Source organism: Tigriopus californicus, chromosome 10, assembly GCF_007210705.1.
Source record: "Tigriopus californicus strain San Diego chromosome 10, Tcal_SD_v2.1, whole genome shotgun sequence".
In the NCBI taxonomy this organism is placed as follows: domain Eukaryota; kingdom Metazoa; phylum Arthropoda; class Copepoda; order Harpacticoida; family Harpacticidae; genus Tigriopus; species Tigriopus californicus.
In genome coordinates, this window is record NC_081449.1 from 5034811 (window position 1) to 5054122 (window position 19312).

The 19312-nt window shown below is 40.5% G+C and overlaps 1 protein-coding gene across 3 annotated transcripts in view; it reads left to right on the forward strand.

Annotated features, from left to right (window-relative positions):
• LOC131889269 (band 7 protein AGAP004871-like) overlaps positions 1-19312 on the forward strand; it is an 83629-nt gene that overhangs the window by 9007 nt on the left and 55310 nt on the right. Inside the window, exon 1 of one of the 3 annotated variants that reach the window (XM_059238347.1) lies at positions 14311-15399. The exons of the other annotated variants lie outside the window; for them this stretch is intronic. Within the exon in view, the coding sequence (XP_059094330.1) occupies positions 14670-15399 (730 nt within the window). The 5' untranslated portion in view covers positions 14311-14669. Of the gene's footprint in view, positions 1-14310; positions 15400-19312 lie in introns of those variants that run through there. 3 annotated transcript variants of the gene reach the window in all.

Sequence of the window (19312 nt, forward strand, 5' to 3'; positions counted from 1 at the left end):
ATTGATTACGCTATCGACCTCGCAGAGGCGTGGAAGAACTCTAATGGGATAAAAAGGTTCTGGACGATGCCTTTGCACCTTATCCACTGCGCTAGTATCTAAATATTAGTGTAATTTTCAACAGAGGCAGGGTCCACATGGTTTAAATCAAAATTTCTTAGAATGCAAATCATACTTTTTGAAGTGCGTTTGAAACTAACATTCTAGGCAAAATAGAAATATGTCAATCGTAGTCAGCCGCAGCGGAAATTTTATGTGATAAAAACTATCTAGAATAAGTAGTGCTATTTTTTCTATCTTTTAACTGAAGCTATCCAACTAATAGTTGCATAAAAGTTGCAAAGGGAAAATATTTGAAAACAAACCTCAAACTACTAGCCTGAATTCAAGTAAACCAGGTTGTTTATATATTGCTTTTTTTTGCTACCCGTGCATTGACCTTTGCATCTTAAAAGGCTGACAGCGCAAGGAGCAACAGGAGGACCCTTTCTCAATCGTAGTTTGTCAATGTTATAAGAATGAAAAACAAAACATTAGTGCTTGTGAGGTATCATCCTCGTCTCTGTGTGTTTGCAAACTTTTTATTAGCGTGAGAGATAAATATTTAAGCAAGTGGTAGTGTGACAGATCTTCAAACTCTTAAAGCTTTACCAAGTGTCTCGAGTTCCATGTCATGTTTTTAGAACCTGAAGTTTGTTTAACGGTCAAGTCATAGTTTTTGCTTTCCTTTCTCATTCGCACTTAACACAAGCTTCCGAAATGTAAGCAAAATATGGGGTTATGTTTTTTTTTTACACGTTGTGTAATACATCCTTAAAGCTTTACCAAGTGTCTCGAGTTCCATGTCATGTTTTTAGAACCTGAAGTTTGTTTAACGGTCAAGTCATAGTTTTTGCTTTCTTTTCTCATTCGCACTTCACACAAGCTTCCGAAATGTAAGTAAAATATGGGGTTATGTTTTTTTACACATTGTTTAATACATCCTTTATACTATAACGATCTACCGCTTCTAAAATAGTGTTCATAAATTTAAAAAAAGAAAAAGTTAATTTTCACAAACATATGAAAAGGCCCTTCTCGAAAAATCTGAAATGTGTGGGACCTCACACATCAATTCCCACCGAAATTAAAGTTCAAACAAATCGCGAGCCTTCAGCAAAACTTACCAATGAATCAAACTCATACGTACATTCATTTCCCCAAACTAATCCCATATGTACCTTTGGACCAACTTTAAAGAGACCTCATGGCCGCCACTCGATGACAAGAAATCCTGGGTTTCTTTCCCCATCATTGGCGTGGCTGGCGCCAATGTTCCCTGTTCCCTGTTCCAACCACCCTCTTGGAAACGAGAGTACGAAAGGGAAGGAACGGAGACCTCGTAAGTCTTGCTTCTGGAGAGAGTGGTGACCAGCTAAGATGATGATTACGACGACTACTACGCTTACAGGGTGCGTGGTATGCGACGTTACACTTTCAATAAAAATCCAAGGATTGATCCTGCATATAAAATCCTCAACCAATGGCAATGAAACTCGAGTTCTGGATAAATTGGGACTTTCTAACTTCCATTTGAGTTTCAATCACTTATCCAAGACGAGGTCGGAATCGGCCAACAACTTCAAAGTCTTTGAAAGTGTAACGCCCCGTGCCCCGCACCCTGTATGCTGTAGTACGTAGAGCATTACGATTCAGCGAAGGAAGAGCGGGGGCATGAATGAGACATAGAGAGAAGGAGAGGACTTCCACGAGAGGCAGGAGAACACTAGTTGCTAGCGGCTCAAGGAACTCGAGATCTGTTCCTGGCTCTCAGTCGTCTGTTTTACAGATTTCCTGACAAATGGTGAAATCCTTGGGGGCTCGTGTTCTCTCCTCCCTCTAGGAGTCCGTGATTAGGTGGACAATTCTGGGACTGTTTAGCCGTCTTCTCAGGTGTTCCAGGCCCACAACACACGCTTGATCTGTGTCAAACTTGGGCCTGGATGACCAGGACGACTGCCTCCAGGAAAGTAAGTGTCAAGTGAGAAAAAGTGTCAATGTTTCCGCGAAATCCTAATCAGTCTGTGTCTCTATTGTGCTCTCTTCACTTTTTTGTGTCTCAGTGAGTGATTGCCGTTCAACGGTTCCATTGCTTTCGTTGAGCTTGAACTGAACTGACAAGGACGAGCCTTTGATTGACCTCATCCACGCAGATTGTCGGGGCCAAAGGCTGACAAAACAAAATTGTTTTTCCACCAAAACTGGATCTCTTTCAAGTGATTCTTCAATAATACGTAGCAACGAAGGTGAGAGACGAAGACGAGCCTTAGAGTGACACCAAAAACGAAGAGGGCAGCCTTCAGGAGAAGAAATGTCAAAAATATCGCAGTAATGACATGCCCTACGGATTGGACCTTGAGGACAAAAGTGTGGGTTTTTCACTCTAACTCGTCCTCCTAAGAGTTAAGAAAGTGAGGCCGACAGAGGCTGACGATCTTTTTTTTTGGTACATAAGTGGTTTAAGACAGTGACAACCGCGAGGCAAGTTCCAAGTTGCACTCTGCCTTCGTGAGTAAGTGGGTAAGAGTCGCTAAGGACCTCGACTCAATCTTGAATCGTTTGATATCTCTCTCAAATGAACCCTTCGTGGCCAACAAACCCGTGAGAAAGTGTTAGACCGGAACCTTCATTCAGCTCAACCCTTGTTTAAGGGCGTGTGTGCGTGTGCGTGTATGTGTGAGAAAAATCATGAGCTCCTCTCGTCGGAACTGGCAGGATTAGAGGACCACCATAGCAACCTCTTGAACTTGGTGGGGGAATCTTCATCCCCAGATTTGTCACTTCCTACGTTTTTCCCCTTCTCCCCCTCAGTGAGTTTTCAGAGTGTTTGAAAATCTTTCTCAAGTTCCAACCTGGTCTGTGGGGCTCCAGCTCACCCCACAGGCAAACTTTATATTTGTTCGCTAATAGAAATTGAAGTGGAGGCTTTGGTTCTCTCTACACTAGGTGATAATTGCAACTTGTCTCGGCGCTAACTCATTAAAACCCTCGCCGGTAATAAGTTCATTGCCTATCACGGAGGTCTCGCTTGGTTCTTGATTTGTCACTTTTGGGAACACTTTTCATTTCCACGGGAACAAACGAGGTCATTCTTCTCGAGGGTTTTGTGTACAATACTCGTTTGCGTTTTGAACTTTCCATTCAGACTCGTGACATTAACGAACTCATTATCGATTGTGGAACCCAGTGGGTCAAGTGAAGGAACACGGATGGTTGGAACCAAAGACCCTCCGTTTCGTATCGAGGTTTGGAACAGCTGGTCAAGATGGTTGCCATTTAATTTCAGTCCAATCTAGAGCTGGAACGTGCTTGGAGAAACTTGGGATAGGTTTGGAATGATCAGGAATGATCAAATATGGAAAAGGTTCCCAGTTCCAAACCTCGAAAAGAGTTCTTGCGGGTCTTTCGGTTGGGGGGTGAATGAGTGTTTGGAAAAAGTGTAGTGGGATTTTGGACGTAGTCCTTATCAATCCATTTTCATTCTCCCATTCAAAAGAGCACATATGTGCCAAAGCTGTCAAAAGTAGTAACAAAAAAGATCTCCTGGCCGTAACTTTTCACTTTGTAATCGTATTTGAAAGTTTTGGCAAAGAATAGAATTCCAGCCTAACGTCTGGCAACTTTGGGTGATCAAGTCTCAAATCTCGAACCAGATATTTTTCGTGTTGTTGAAAACATAATCAATGGATTGGATCCCCCTGTTTCCATAGTTGTGCTTGTGGATGAAATTGTTCCGCTCATTTCATCCCTACCCCCCTTGTGCACTGATCACAATATAACGGGAAAGTTTTGACCCCATGGAGATAGCAGCAGCATTCTTAAGTCACGAAATCAATCCATTTACTTGCTCGTTTTGTCTCGTGATCATCTTTATTTCAACCCACATACATAGATCACTTTCATGGTCAGTACAATAAAAGAGGGGGAAAATACGAATGGACTCAAAACTTTTTTGTCACACTGTATGGTATTTGTTCGTTGGTGCATTACTAGATGTATCAATCAAGTTGGGATATTAACATTCCTTTCTGTTGCACGTTGATCAACTGAGGATTGCCAAAGAGTGCATAATGCAAGTCTCCAATCTCTCAAAAAAGGGAATGACCAAGAGCAGGACTATAAACGCTCTCGCAAAAACAGTACAGCTTCGTATAGTAATTATAGATTAATGCCAAAATGGTAATTCAAATAGGCCTAGTTAGGGTGGCTTATTTTCGTCTAGCTTGATTAGATCACTTGTTGGTTGAATCTTTCCACGGGAAATTCTAAAAAGCAAATCTGCAATGATGAGACTAATTAGTTTGCAATGTTCTTTTGTAACATATTAGCAAAATACTTTGTTGTTTGTTCAATTCCAAACCGTCTTAGCTTCGCTTTGTCTGCAGACGATCAAAGTTCCAATGCTCCACTTTCAAAACGCGATCTTCATTGTTCCCATAAAACATCAGAAGCGGTTCAGAAAGTATTAGAATTGGAATAGTAGCTTGCAACTCCGATGCCCAATATAAACACATGAATAGTATGAAATTTCATATAAAACCAAGTCCTCGTTTCGCCATAGAAACAAGGTTGGTTAGGCAAAGCTCCATCTCATGAAATTGACAACTTCAAACAACCAAATGTAATGAGTTCTCGTGGATTCCTATTTTTAAGTTGGTTGGAATAGAAATCCACGGTTTATATACATAATGCATCCGCCTTTGTCCGTAGACTAGTCCCAGCTTCAAATTTCCTCGTCAGTTTACTAATTCGGAAGTGTTCTCAGACCGTAAAACGGCAACCATGTTCCCTTGGGATCTGATTCCATCCGTTCGAGTGGTTCAGCTCATATTGAAGAGCAGTTAGTCTGACTCGCTTTTATCTTCATCATTATCATTACATTCAAGCTTTACCTTTCTTTTGCAATGCACAATGTTGTATGAAGAAAAATAGTACTAGGAAAATTCACTATTGCCCGATTTTTTGGACAGGTTTCATATTTTGCCATCTTGTGACAATATGCGCTCTGCAAATGTGTCCACAAAAAGTGTTAAGAATGTGTCTTCCAACAACTTTGAGCCAGGCAAAAAGTTTCAAACGAGACAAAGCTACACTTAGTGAAGTACACTTAAACTACCCCAAAACTCTGGACTTCAACAAGTTGTCTTGGCAATTGAAAAAAGTTACTACATGTCCTTATCTTATTGTGTTCTGAAAAGACGTACCTGATTGGTTCCCCTTTAAAAAAAAAGCTTAGTCAAATTCTACGCCATGGAACTTTTTATCGGATTGTTCCATATACGCTTTGGCAACTCTAAGTTTGTTGCATAGCTGTGGTTGGAAATGGAACAACAGAATAATTGACCTGATTTAAAATGCACCCCTTCCTTTCATGCATTCCTCCATCGATCAGGGTTAATTCCCAATATGAAGACCACCTACCACCTCAGAGAGATCTTGCATCATCGTGCACGGGATTTTCTTGATCAATCCTTTGAATCTAACGAGCCACGAGAAGGCTCGTCCAATCCACGAGACCTTTAATCAAATTGGAACAGGTCTTCCAAATTTTCAACGTTTCTACCGAAAAAAAAAACTAGACTCGCTGCTGAGCAAATCTGAGTGAGACTGTGTCGCTGCTCTGTCTTCTTGAAACTATCTGTTTGCTTTGTAATGTCAACAAAGCGAATTGCACCTTTCTTGATTCATCCCTCTAGTTGAAAAGAAAGAGTCAGGAACTCACTCAAAAAAGCAACAAGGTGAACGCGATAATGGAAACTGAAAAAGGTCAAGATCTGTTCCGCGGTCCACATGTTTGATCGAGATCTTCCCACGGAATATTAATGATCCTTCTCATTGGGATTCAATCCCTGATATTGGCCGTTTGCGAATATGCTGTATAAGCATTGCTCACCATTTCTGGCACCGCCAATTTCTATTCGTGGCAGGAATGGTAATGTCTGAGATTTCAGTTCCAAACCGTCTTCCTCCTTTTCCTTAATGTTCCTGATGCATCTAGATGCTCACCTCGAATTCAGGGGTGCAAGGTGGCTGGCATGATGGAACAATAAAGACTGATCTGTTGTGGCACGATAAGAGGGCGTGCCTTCATTTTATCTTTGGATTTGTGTTTGTTGCACTTAATGTGACACACAATTGCTTTGTCCTTTATGACAAGGGGAGGGTTGCACACTGGAGTACTGGAGTTCAAACCCCTCTTTTGAGTCTCCTGGGAGACTACAGTAGAGTACACGATTGACCAAGGAGAGAGAGGGTTCAGAACACCATGAGACTTGGTTGACAGGGATGAGCACCCCGGCAATCCATGGTAAAAAATGGTTGTCTCATTCAGTATCAGAATGAAATTGGGAAGTATAGATATAGAGCTGTTATTGGAAAATTGGGATTGGGGAACATCAGAGATGGCAGAAGAGGGTTGAAAAAGGAAAAAAAGGATCGGCTAACTAGCCACTTATGGGATTTTAGATTGTCTTGAGAGGAGAAAGCACGTCTTTTAGCACGGGTTTGAAACGGAGCCAAACATTTCTCAATGTCCAAAATACGTGACAAAGTAAGATATCAGGTTTTAGTTTTCACGTGAAGATCTTGATATATGGAAGATACCTGAGGCGATCTCATCTGTCTGATGTGTATCTTTTTAGATATTCATTTCCTATTTGCGAGGAAAGCATGGCGTTTTGGCGTTACCACAGAAATCCCAAGTTCAAACAGAAAAGTTCAATTCAGTTGAATCCTTTGAAGAACAAAACGTTTAGACCATACCAAGTAACAGTTTCGCCAACCCTTTTGGCTTTTCAATACCAAAGTTGAATATTTTATCTGTTTACTGTTATCATGTTGACGAACATATCAAAACTTGGTATGCTGCTTCAATATCAAAACCGGACTGGGCTTCTTTTGATTTTCTATCAAGCCATATTTGCCATCTCGATATCAGAACATACATCAGTTCTGCTAATTGTCTCCCACATATTACTCCCCTAAAATTGAAGTATATACGTAGATAAGTTTTTAAACAAAATGGATCCAAGATCATCTCTGTCTGATCATTGCCACCAACTTGGCGATGTTACTTTTGTAGAAAAAAAATTCGCAAACTTGAAACGATTCAGGAGACTGTTGTTGGTGAGGTAATTGCCACGTCCCCGAGAACTATTATTGAAAAATGGTCCAAACAGGAAATGAATTTTTCCTGGAACAGTGTTAGCGTCAAGGTCATCAACCTTTTTTCCGTCAACAATATCACAAAAGAATAGAAAGAAAGGCCAATAAAGACTTTGCTCTCCCTTCGGACGTGTATCATCCATGTTCATCATATGTTCTCACCCCTAGATTCTCGCTCATTCTCATTAGGGTAGAACAACAAAGAGGGTGACTTTGGAGGATGAGGGTGCTGTTGATCCAATAAATGCGAAAAGAAAGGGAACCATCCCATGGTGATTGGCACGATCTACGATCTGTAGAAGGCTTGGCCATTGAAATATCTAGAATAATCTAGACATGACACTTTTTGACTTTCATCACGCTGAAAATGGAGCATGATACTCTAATCTATCCTTATTCTGTGTGGCTGGTTACCTTTGCATGATCAGGAATGTGAACCTCTCAAGGCAACTTTTGGATCATGTTTTTCTAATCCCAAGGAAGATGAATGAAACGCCAAAGGACAAAGGCGTGTCTAAGCTCAACATCACAGACATCATCCCTGGAATTGTGCCCACATGAGCGAGTCAAAATCTCGAGCGGCTAAGTCCTTTCCCAGAATTTCTTTGAGCAAAAATTGGACGATTCCATTCCGTTCGTGTCTGGAACGTTCTCACCCTTTCTTTGTTGACAATAATGCCTCAAAGAAGAGCGAGCACAGCTCAAGTATCCATTGAATTTGTGCCAACAACCGGGAGCAAGTAGTTACTTTCTTTGTCGACTTGGTTACTATTTGGTCCATTTATCTGTCTGACAATTCAGAGGAATTGTCTCAAGTCTTGCATAAACTACCTTCCTTTTTCCTGTTCTCCAGTCAAAAGAACCACATATTGTGGGCCCATTCTCCATTCAACAACTAGCCTCTTGGCGACCTTTGCCAACCGAGATCTTCCTTCCTCTTCCTTGCTAAGTAAATGGTGACAAAAGGCAAAGTGAATTTGGAGAAAGATGGAACCTCATTTCCGGAAATGAAACCACTCTCATCAGAAAATAAAACGGTCACCCTAACGAGAGGAAGGGGAATTCTTGCGGTAATGTGCAAATTATCACTGAATATGCACGAACAAACGCGAAGAATCAGGCAATTGCGATACAACAGATACAATATCGTAATAGCAATCATCCAATAATTCGCCAATTTTGCTAAAAAGGGGTCGAAATCGTACTATAGTATGGACAATGAAACGGCCTTAGCATCAAAGGAGAATTAAAGTCGGATAGAGATCAAAGACCAGTCAAAATAAGGCAAACCGAGGACAGAGAACAAGTGACCTTGTCATGGTTCTGGTTCCTTTGAATCGCTGCACATGTCCTAGATGTTCCACTTGGAAATACTTTGGGACCAAGTTCTCAGAGAGACCGGGAACAAGTGCTTTGAGGCTCTGAGAAGAGAGAAATAATATCCCATAACGAACACAACCAAACTAACTGAAGATCACCGAATCTGCCAAGTTTGTCGTCCCTTGAATGGATCATATGCAATTCTGTCATTTCTTGCGTTCTTGCCCGCAACATACACCGCATATACTACAGTAGTAGGAGATGGTCTTTAGTCCATTTCTCATTTGCGCCATTTGTCAACATCCTAATCTTTCCCGCAATCTATCTTAGGCTCGCTGACCTGAAAATATGTCCCCATTTCCCTCTCGTTGGAGTGGGAACCAACTTGACCAGAATCCACAACTCGTTCATGTTCATACTTAACGAGTGATAATCATGTTCGTCCCTGGGGACAATCAGATACATACCGGGTATATTATTCAATGAACGGTTCATTGGGAGAGTACACTCAAACGCAATTGGGCTCTTTGCTCAAGATATCGTTCGCATCCAAATGATCTTGGGTTCTCGACGGATCCCGCCATGTGGGACCACGAACTTTTAACGCCAATTTCCGCCAAATGATGATCAGATGATGATGGGAAAAGACGGTCAAGCTCACTTTTCATCATCTATAAGAAGATCCAACAACTGCAGAGCAATGATCATAGTTTCTAAATAAGAACCTTACTCGTGTTTGTACTACATCCAAGTTAATTGAAACAAATGCCTCCTGGTGTATCATAAATCCTGCCTGACATCATTGATATTTGTTTCATCAATCTGAGTGAGGATTGACCAAACACCGACTGCATCCACGGGTCTCAAAGCCTCAGAGGTGCACGGAACACGGAAAAGACAAATGGAGACCCAACGATTACTCTCCGTTGGTAGTTGGTACTCCATCCATATGCATGTCCTTCTCAAGTAAAGAAAATCTTTGGACAAGAACATGTTTCCAACCTCAGATCGACTCGGAATCTGGCATCTAGTCAGTCCGTCCAGTTAGCTTGTGCAATATGAATGATTTATGTGCGGGCGATCTTCTCCGATTTTGAGGTACAATCTAGAACAATACGCACACACACAGACACACAGAGGCATGCTTTAGCGAAAACAAACGGATGAGCTGGCGTTGTTTCCGATGTGCACGTTCAACCCTTTTACTCCAACCCTCCCTTGTTCTCCTCCCCCACCCAAAACAAATGATTGCAAATGTCCATTGGCAATGATGATGACAGAGAATTTCCTTTTCTTGTTCTCCCCGTTCCCCCAAATCTGTGGCTTATACTTAATTATTTGATGGAATACGAGAGGACAGCCTCCGCCCACATTTCTGGCTCTCTTGTCTATTTGATGAGAACTTTCTGAGGATTCATTGAGAGAACTTTATCAACCCTGGGAATTGTGCCGAGCAATACCACAACTCATTTGACCCTCGTCATGGAGTTGGAGGACATCGAAATGGACAGAAAGGACGATGTGTTCCAAACAGAGTGTTTTTAGATATGGAGTTGTTTCAATCACGGACTTCAAGAGATGTGGACAGCGAACGGAAATAAGAATTTATTATCCCCTTAACCGTTTGCTTTAATCGAAATAAGCATTTCACATGACCGCAAGACCTTGATGAATAGATAAAGTTGGCCAAGTTTGAGCCCAAAGCAATGTTCAGGGAACTCAGGAGTTATGGCCAGAGTTATGTAGTAAACACTAAATAAAATTCGAATTTTCGGCCTGCTCTTGGTCAGCTACATAAGCTTTTGACAACATAACTTTGAAACGATCGGCTTTGCATGTAAATGATATAAGAATGACCTGCCTTTAATTGAGGAGATCTACATTTCTTACTTTTCACTTCAATTCGAAAAGAAGCTCAGAGTCGTTATGACCAAGAGCAGGGCAATTTGGCGGGAAGCTCGTTCACAGTCCACATTTCTAGAAGTTCGTATTTTAATCGACGTGATCGGACCCGAAAAAGAGCCCTTTCGTGATTCATTGTGTTCAAATCGTGGGCACTATCTCGAACGGAGTGATAATTTGACGTGACCTACATATTAAAAAAGATCTGTGGGTCCTTTGTAGGGTGAAAGAGCCTTGCCGCATTACCAGCCAAGAGCCTTCAGTCTTTCAAAGAACCCTGACCAGATTGCAATCTCGACTCAAGGTACTATTTGAAGATGAGACAAAGGAGGATACTTACTAAGAGGGTCAAGAGGTCAAAATCAAAAGCCCTCCAAGTCGGGGTTTACTTTTCTTCGTTTTGAGGGAAATTTTTCTGACCAATACTTCACCTCAAAGGAAAAACACATGGGTGATTATTAGTGATGAGATGGATTTAGCGGGAAACCGGAACGAAACTCGCAGCATCCATTTTTTTATTCAAGGAACTGTACATATCTCAGCTTTTTACGACAAAGTAAAGGGCCAAAAGATTGAAGACTTTCATTACTTACTACAGATTTTTTAATTTGCCAGCAGATTCATTTTTTATGAAAAAAACATTTTTTGACATGACAGCCCAAAGACTACACGGAATTAAAAACATACGTCTTTGAATCTTAAAATTAAATTGGCCTACCTAAGACTTGCATTTTCCAAAGACACTTTGCAGTTAGAAAAATATAATCTCCAAATACCTCTAACCATCCCTTTAAATTAGACCATCACAAATTTGGTACATCCCTAGTAGCTCTATTTGGTTATTATGACAAGAGCGAGGACTTGGAGGGGGGAAAAGAGAGAGAAGAGAAAGGCCATCGAAATTGAATTTTTCACTAAGTCCTTTTCCAACCCGTGTACTTTTGCTCTCAATATTTTATTGAACTTTACAATCTAGAAATGGAAAAAGGCACGATAAGGGCGTTTGCCCTTAATTCAACCTCATTTGATGCATTTTGGTCTCACATTGTAGACTTTTTCCGACACCAAAACCGACACAAGGTTTGCGTGATAGGTTAATATTCGTTCATTTTGGTTTTCAAGGCAATAAATGAGGGAGCTTATTCGGTCATGATGACAATCTGTAAACATTTATACTTATACCTTGAATGTTTGTCACTTTAAAACGACTTTGATGTTTTCTCACCTTGATCGATTATTTTAAGTGCATTTTATGTTGCTAACCGTGACATGTAAAACACGCGTATGTTCACGTAAAATGAGAATATGAGTCAACCAAGCTGGGCCATAATCATAATCGTGGCAGAAACTACCATGATTAAAACTCATCCAGGCTCTTTAAACTTTGAGATTAGAAATCTCCTGTCATGAAAAAACCCTCATTCAAAGTTGATACAAAATCATTGTCAACCAACAAACTGGTTACCTATGGAAAGGCAAGTCAAAAAAGTATTCAAAACAACAACAATATGTACAGAACCAAAACACGGTAATAAGTAGTGATGTATTTCGAACCAGACTGTCAGCTTTTTATCATCAAGGAGGCTAGGGCTCCCATCAAGAGGGAAAAAGGCACAGAAACAATATCAACACCGTGATCCAGCCTTTCTTGGTCTCACAACCAGGGGTGCTATAAACTCGTTGCTTGATCTTGGGTTTTCATTTCTGTGCCTTTTTTTGGTTTGAATTAGGAGCCCTAACAGAGGCTCTTCAAGCAAAATAGCTGTTTTTCCGATTCGAAACCCATCACTAATCATAAGCACAAAGCATGTAGACACTAATGTAATAGAGTGTACTAGGATGAATTTATGAGTGGTATACCGATAATATTTTCCATTTACTTTATAAGGACATCCGTCATTGCAATGTGTATGGAGTTCTTGGAAAAGAAATGGGGTCCACGTACGTACATCAACGTGCAGTATATTTAGGTACAGTATTGTAGGTGATACTCAAAGCGCTTTGTTTATCATTTGAGCATTGGATAATATGCATACATATTTCAGCCATCATTCAACCATTCCCTAGCACTCTCTTTCTCACTTACACGGAATGAAAATGTTGCGGCTTTTGGTTTTATCATTTAATAAATGTTGCATCGGCAGAAGCAATGATCGGATTGAAAGTAAACGTGCTGTCCGAGTATCAAGGGTTTTTATTTTTTTATTCGTCTATTGAGGAAGATTAGACAGCCATAAGCTGCCGACCTTGGGAGAATATGAAAAGGAATCTCATTTTCTCAAGCTCAAAATTGGAAGAGGTAGTCGCATTCAAGAAATATCTTCCAAATGCAATTCAGTTGCGAATGAGAAGTGGGAATTTTCAACTTTCTTGGCCTACAGCCTCAATATCAAGGTCGTCAATATCATGACTTTGGACCTGATGCACAACAAAATGCCTTTTCTTAACTTGATCATGATGGCATAAATGCACTTCAAGATGCGAAGATATTTGATAATATCGGAATTTGTTTCATTCTAAAATTTTCCCACGTGGAGTTGGTTTCATGGAGGAGATGTCTTCATTTCCATACGACAACTTGAGGGCAAGAAATGAGCCACTATGTACGTACTGTAGATGTAATGCCGGGCTAGAGGCAGATGATTATGATATAAGCGCAATCTGGCTCATCGTCGAGAACGTTCTTGTTGTAAAGAGTCGACCCTAAATCCTTGAATTTGAGACCTTCGTGTCACGTAAGATGTGCGCATGCCTGAAAAGCAGGTTTGGTATCCATCTTCACGTTGCAAAGCAAGATGGATTACGAAACATCCAACCTTAGGCTTATTTTGTGCATACTGGTATCAATGCAACCAGGGACTAGGAGTAGGATTCCATTATATCGTAACTACAAAATAGCTAAACCTGAGATATAATTGTAATTGAAACATTTCAAGTCATTATGCTAGGAATGAATTACACCTTGGTAGATGAGATTGTATTGATCAATGCAATCATAGACTAAGTGTAAGATTCAATTTTATCGTCGTCAAAATAGCCAGACCTGTGATGTAATTACTCCCGCAATGAATTGCACCTTAATATGTGCATTGCTTGAATTAGCTTTTAAGTTGCGATTACATGTTTCTTATCTGTATTGCAAGCTCTGGTAATCCAGAACATGTATTCGATCGGATGCTAGCTCTTTCAGAGCATGATTTATTTTCATTTTTCTTGCCAGTGATTCCGCCAACGTTGGTCAAAAACTTGTCTTACAAAAGCAATGTTCATGAAATTGGCCAGATTTTGGAAAAATAATCTATTTACGTTAGTATTGGTAAGGAATCGCAAATGTAACGAGTTGCATTTGAATATCAAACAATTTTGATGGCAACCAGTTACATTTGAAATCAAGGGGTGGGTAATAAATTATGTTTCAAAGAAGATTGGCACAGCTCTGACAACAGCAACGGGTTGAGTTCTTTCCAAATCAACAATACATTCATATCTCGAACTCTTACAATTTTTCTTCTTAAAAAATGGTCCCTTCAACATTCGTTCCTTTAAGGAGAACCACTAAATATCCGGCTTACACTCCAGTTGAAGGAGGATACTTAACATAAAAGCCGTAGTACTTAATGATTGAAATCCCAGCTCGATGTGTGTAAAACAGAAATTCCTGACTTGGATAGCTTTGCGGTTTCAAATTCTACCGATTTCGGGTTCTATACATTTGAACATGAACCACTGGAATGTGGACGGGGATGCCAGCTTTGCATTTTTTTCAAGGGAGACTTGTCTCAAGTCGCTACAACTGAATATTTCGAATTTCAGCTAAATCTAACGATAGGGGACAAAAGTGTTACTCTCTCAAAGTACGGTTAATAAAAGGGTAGAGACGGAATGATTTAGCCCTCTTCTGGTTATCAATTACCACAAGAGGGCTAACCCATTCATTCTGTGAAGAATTATGCAGTAATTTTTGAGAGGGCATAACTTTTGATTCAGTCGTTTGATTGAGCTAAAATTTGAAATACTTAGTTGTAGCGACTTGAGACCAGCCTCAATTGCGGAAGAGAGCAACGCGTCTACTCGATCTTCACATCACAAGGATCCTCGTCCATATTCCAGTGGTTTCTGATATGATGGATGGCCATTGACAAGAAAACGCCACACACTCACTACTGATAGCGACATGAGAACAATCTTTGAAAACTCACTCCACATCCCCTTCCTGGTCTATCAAAAGGAAAGATCCCCTAAGCATGTCGTCCCAAGACTTAGCCGACAAAGACAGGAAGCGCTCCCAACAAGAGGCCTCTGGCTGTGAAAACCCATTTGTTCCTGTCACATCTGGTTCGTCCAACTTCAGCCGGTTTAAACAGCTGTCTACACGTCGATCGGCCGGAACGAGAACCTCGAGCTCACCCAACCTTCGGCGATCGGTCTCTGGGCCTAAACATCGCCACGTGTCGGCACAGCCGCAAAAAGTTGCTCCTACATCTCCTGCAGTGAGTGCTCACACGCCCTTAGCCCCCATGGCCAGTGCTCCACCCATCGTTGTTCCTTCCCCATCCTACCCAGAGCCTCCAAAATCACTGCCCCTAGAGTTTACAGATGAAGATGAACCGTTCGAACTCGCCCAGCCTCCTGCAATCTCAGCGGCGATTATTCCGCCCATGTTTAGCAATGGGGCTCAAAATCGGGCTAAAAGTAGCGGAACGATATTGGAAACTGTGCATTCACTTAAGACCACCAAACCCGACCAAGGTTCATTGACTGGCATAGGGTTTTCTTTGAATCCACCCACACTGGTCCACTCGGCAAGTAGTCCAGCTCCGGTATCATCGACGGCCATTAATAAACCAATGCAATCTACCGGCCTCCACCAACCATATTTGAGTCCTACCCAATGGACGATCTTGGACGAGACTCAGGATCATCCCGGACGAAGGAAGCATTCAGGCTTCTTTCAGCCCATCAAGCATCTTTCGGGTAAGAAAAGCGTTTACTTCCCTTGTTTTCTTCTTTAATCACTCGAATAAATGTTTACTCATAAGACATGAAAACAATAACAGTGATGGTAGATCTCCGAAGGTCTGCGTAGTATAAGGATGCTAATGCCTAAACCCCTCTTCAGCTATTGTAGGGTAAGCTTTCCATTCACTAAGTGTTGGCAATTGAGCCATACACATGGAGGGGCCAGTTCTTGTCTTGAGCCAAAACCCGGGGATTTATTTCCCTTTTCCAGACGAGCTTGGTGGGGCGTGATAAGGCCCTTTACAGACACAATACAAGAAGGCCTCGACCTTCGATTACGCCTAACCAGCATCTGTTTTCCCCCTATAAGCCAATTGGAATGATGCTTTTGTAGCATTCAAAATCTAGCTTTGACCGATCTACTTAATCTTCGCTTCAGCCTCAAGGAAAAAGCTGACTCATTTCGAAAACAACTAAGAGTGAGGGAAGGTCTTGGTAGAGCACAATTGTTTAATGGCCTCTGTCTTCATCTACTATAAGCTCTGGAATGTGTCCACAAACAAGTCTAGGAAAACTGCACCATTAGGGGTGGTTCCAGTTGGGTTCTTTTTTTGCCAACACCGAGTTTGGCCAATTAGTTCGGTAATAAACGAACCCCTCATCCTACAGAAATGGGATCGCGAGTCGTGATTTTCAGACAAAATGGAACACCCATTTGACGACATTTCTTCCCCTCGTTGCCATTGTGCCAAGCTACGAGCGAGCACACGAGAGTAGGGTGGGTCGGGCATGTGGGTTCTTGTCGTTCTCTCATCAACGTATCAAGAGAAAACGTGTCATTTCCATGGAACTCGCAGCCCCCCCCCCCAAATGCAGGATCAAAGTTCCTCTATTCCCCCGTTTGAAGGGGAGGAGGATCTTGGAGAAGGGTAGATCCACACATGCAGAACAATTGAAAGGTGAACAGGAGAATAATAAAGTTTTATTGCTTGATTGGCACTTACGACCCCACACAAGGCTGAGAGGAATGAGCTTGATTGCTTACGAGTTTCAATGAAAGTGTTGGGGAACGAAGGACCTTGTTGAATTTTGCCTGTCGGCATTCCAACTACTTTGAAATGTGAACCGTTCAGATCGTTGCTCGTAAGGTAGAAATGGTTCAAGAGAATAGGTCAATAAAGGTACAAATGTAAATAATATGTGACTTAGATTTCTTTTCTTTTTGCCAGATGCCAATGGAATTGAAAATCACCAAGTGATGAAATCAAATAAATTTTCAAAATCAGGGTTGCCAGTAAGCTAGGAAAATGTAAGCACCAGTCGTTTGCAACATCAGGTAAAAGGTTCGCTTGGAGCTAAAAGGTAACCCTGGTTTGATCGAAGAAAAATCAGGGTTACTTTTTGTGACTAACTAACGGGTTTCTGATATTCCTCTGGTCATGACATATGCCACTGAACATGTAAATTGGTAGCCCTAGTCCCAACCTCCCGTGATTATTTATTTGATCCCATCAGTAAAAATCACCCCTTTTGCGCCATTGAAGAGCGGACACGAAAAGCATAAGATTTTCAAACTTGGTGGCAAAGCTGACTTTTCAAACCACACAAATAATTGGTCCATTTTCCTGCAACTCAAATAGGCATTAAATGTGATAGATGAAGTATGAAGAAAACACAAACTGGCACATCTTTTACAAGTTGAACATTACGGCACTAATTTTTTGACCAAGTCAATTTTTCAATCGTGACCTTGCTGCTTTATAGGCCTCTTTTACCCTCTTTCAATGATAGATCTTTAATTTATATAGAAAATTTGACAACAGGGCAAATTTCATGTGTAAGAAGTTACACCTGCCTTTCTAGTTCCAACCTTGCTGTACCTTGCATTACTCAGGCTCCGTTGATCCGTATTTTTTCATGAAGTTGAAAATCAACCTTATTTGTCGTTGGTCTCAGAAATGGTAACAAAGCTAAAATACTATTGATGTTTAAACAGTTTATGCAGCATCTTGCTCATTTCGAGGGTTATTTTAGTTGAGAAGGACATTACTTAAAATATTCCAAGAATTCATTTTTATCGGATCTAGCCGTCAAATTCAGAGATTCATTCAAGTGTTTGGGACATCAATTAACTTTGTCTGGCTGTGACAAATAATACTGAGCCCATACTATTGAATAATGTAAGCAGCTTAGACCCCAGTTATCAATGATATCATCCAAAAATAGTTGTTTATCTTTTTTTGGCACATATCAAATCAATGCGAACCACCAGACCTTTGGCTTCCCGGAAAAGATAAGGTCAAACCTTGACCTTATGCATGTTTATGACTGAAAGTGACAGCAAGCATGAGTTTTGAAAGGGAAGGAAGAACCTTCTTTCTCTGCATTGGTTTACCGAAAAGAGCTGGTAGGAGGCGCTCTTCTCAAAAAGTGGGATCGTTTCGCTCTGTTCTATATGGAACGCGACATCTGTCAGCATTTGTTTCGTTCCAATGGAACTAAGCGTATTGGCCATGATCCTAGTTAGATAGCTTAATTGTAAAAGCAAAAATTGATAAGATGCTTGATGAATGAATAGTTCTTCACTTGGGCATGGATAAGTGATTGATTTAAAAAACCATGTTGCTAACTATTTTTGACCTGTTAATAGGTATTCAATTAATTAAATCAAATATGTTTTAATGCATGAGGATAATGGAAATAACGATTTGTCGTGGATGAAAATAATCAGTAAAACGTTATTTTCGTTGAGTAAACCCATTGCAAGTTTCAGTTGTAGCAATATCTTAAGAGATGGTCACATTCTTGATGAATTAATAGTCATTGAAAACTGAAGCTATAAGACCAAATAATTGGAAATCAAAAGAGAGCTTAGTAATTAATTCAAATCTTCGACAAGTAGCTAACAGGCTAAACAAGTTCGAAAAAAGTTCCGATTGTGAACGAGAGCGAATCACTCAATACCGAGAAGCCAATCAAAATATGTTTTGCCTAGGGTTCTTGTTAGTTGATTTTAGACCCCCTGATTTTTCGACACTACTGCGTTCTAATTTAAATGAGCATTTTCACTTTTAGCGACGATTTATCACCTTGGTTCTTGGGGTCAGGGGGGAGGGTTCAAAGATGCCCGCGGAATGACTTGGGGGCAAAACTAATTTCACTTTCCGAGCTGACCACATTTCGTGCAGGACGCGACATAAGCAACCTTGAGTAAAAAGTTCTGAAAAATTGAATGACATTTGTCCACCTCTAATCGATTGTTCCTGTCTTGAACAAAACATCACTTAATGAGTTGACAGACATTTTCCAATATCGAGGTAACATTCTTAAAATGAAATATTTGGGGTCTAACTAAGTTGGCTCAATGCTCAGAAGTACGATAATTATTTTTGTGCACCTTCAAGGGAAAAAAAATGTTTTGAAATTGATTGAAGTTTTGATTCCAAAACAGTCAAACCTTACGATTACAAACCAGTAATTACACTAACGTAATTTTGGTTACGTGTCTCAATAATTTTGATTGCAATAAACAACATTTAGATTGAAGTAATCGTAATTAAATACGGCTTAAGCGGATGACATTACCAGTTCTCAATTTAGAATCACAATTTCATTTTCATTTTTAATTCAAAACAAATTTTCGTTGACTTTTAACATTGTATAGTTCTAGGTTCCCAAAGCTTCACCTTTCTTGTTTTTGCCAGTGCTTTCGCTCATATTGGTCAAAACTTTGTCAGGGGTAAATTGGCCAAGTTATATATATATACTCTCTATTTGGACAACCTTTGTTTCCTCGAAATCCAGACGTTATTCACTTCTTGCCTCTGAAAGCAATTGATGATATTGTAATAACTGTAACTTTTCTATAAAAATGTCTGCCATATTATGAAAAAACAGATGCAGAGAACCGGTCCGGCCTGAAATAAAC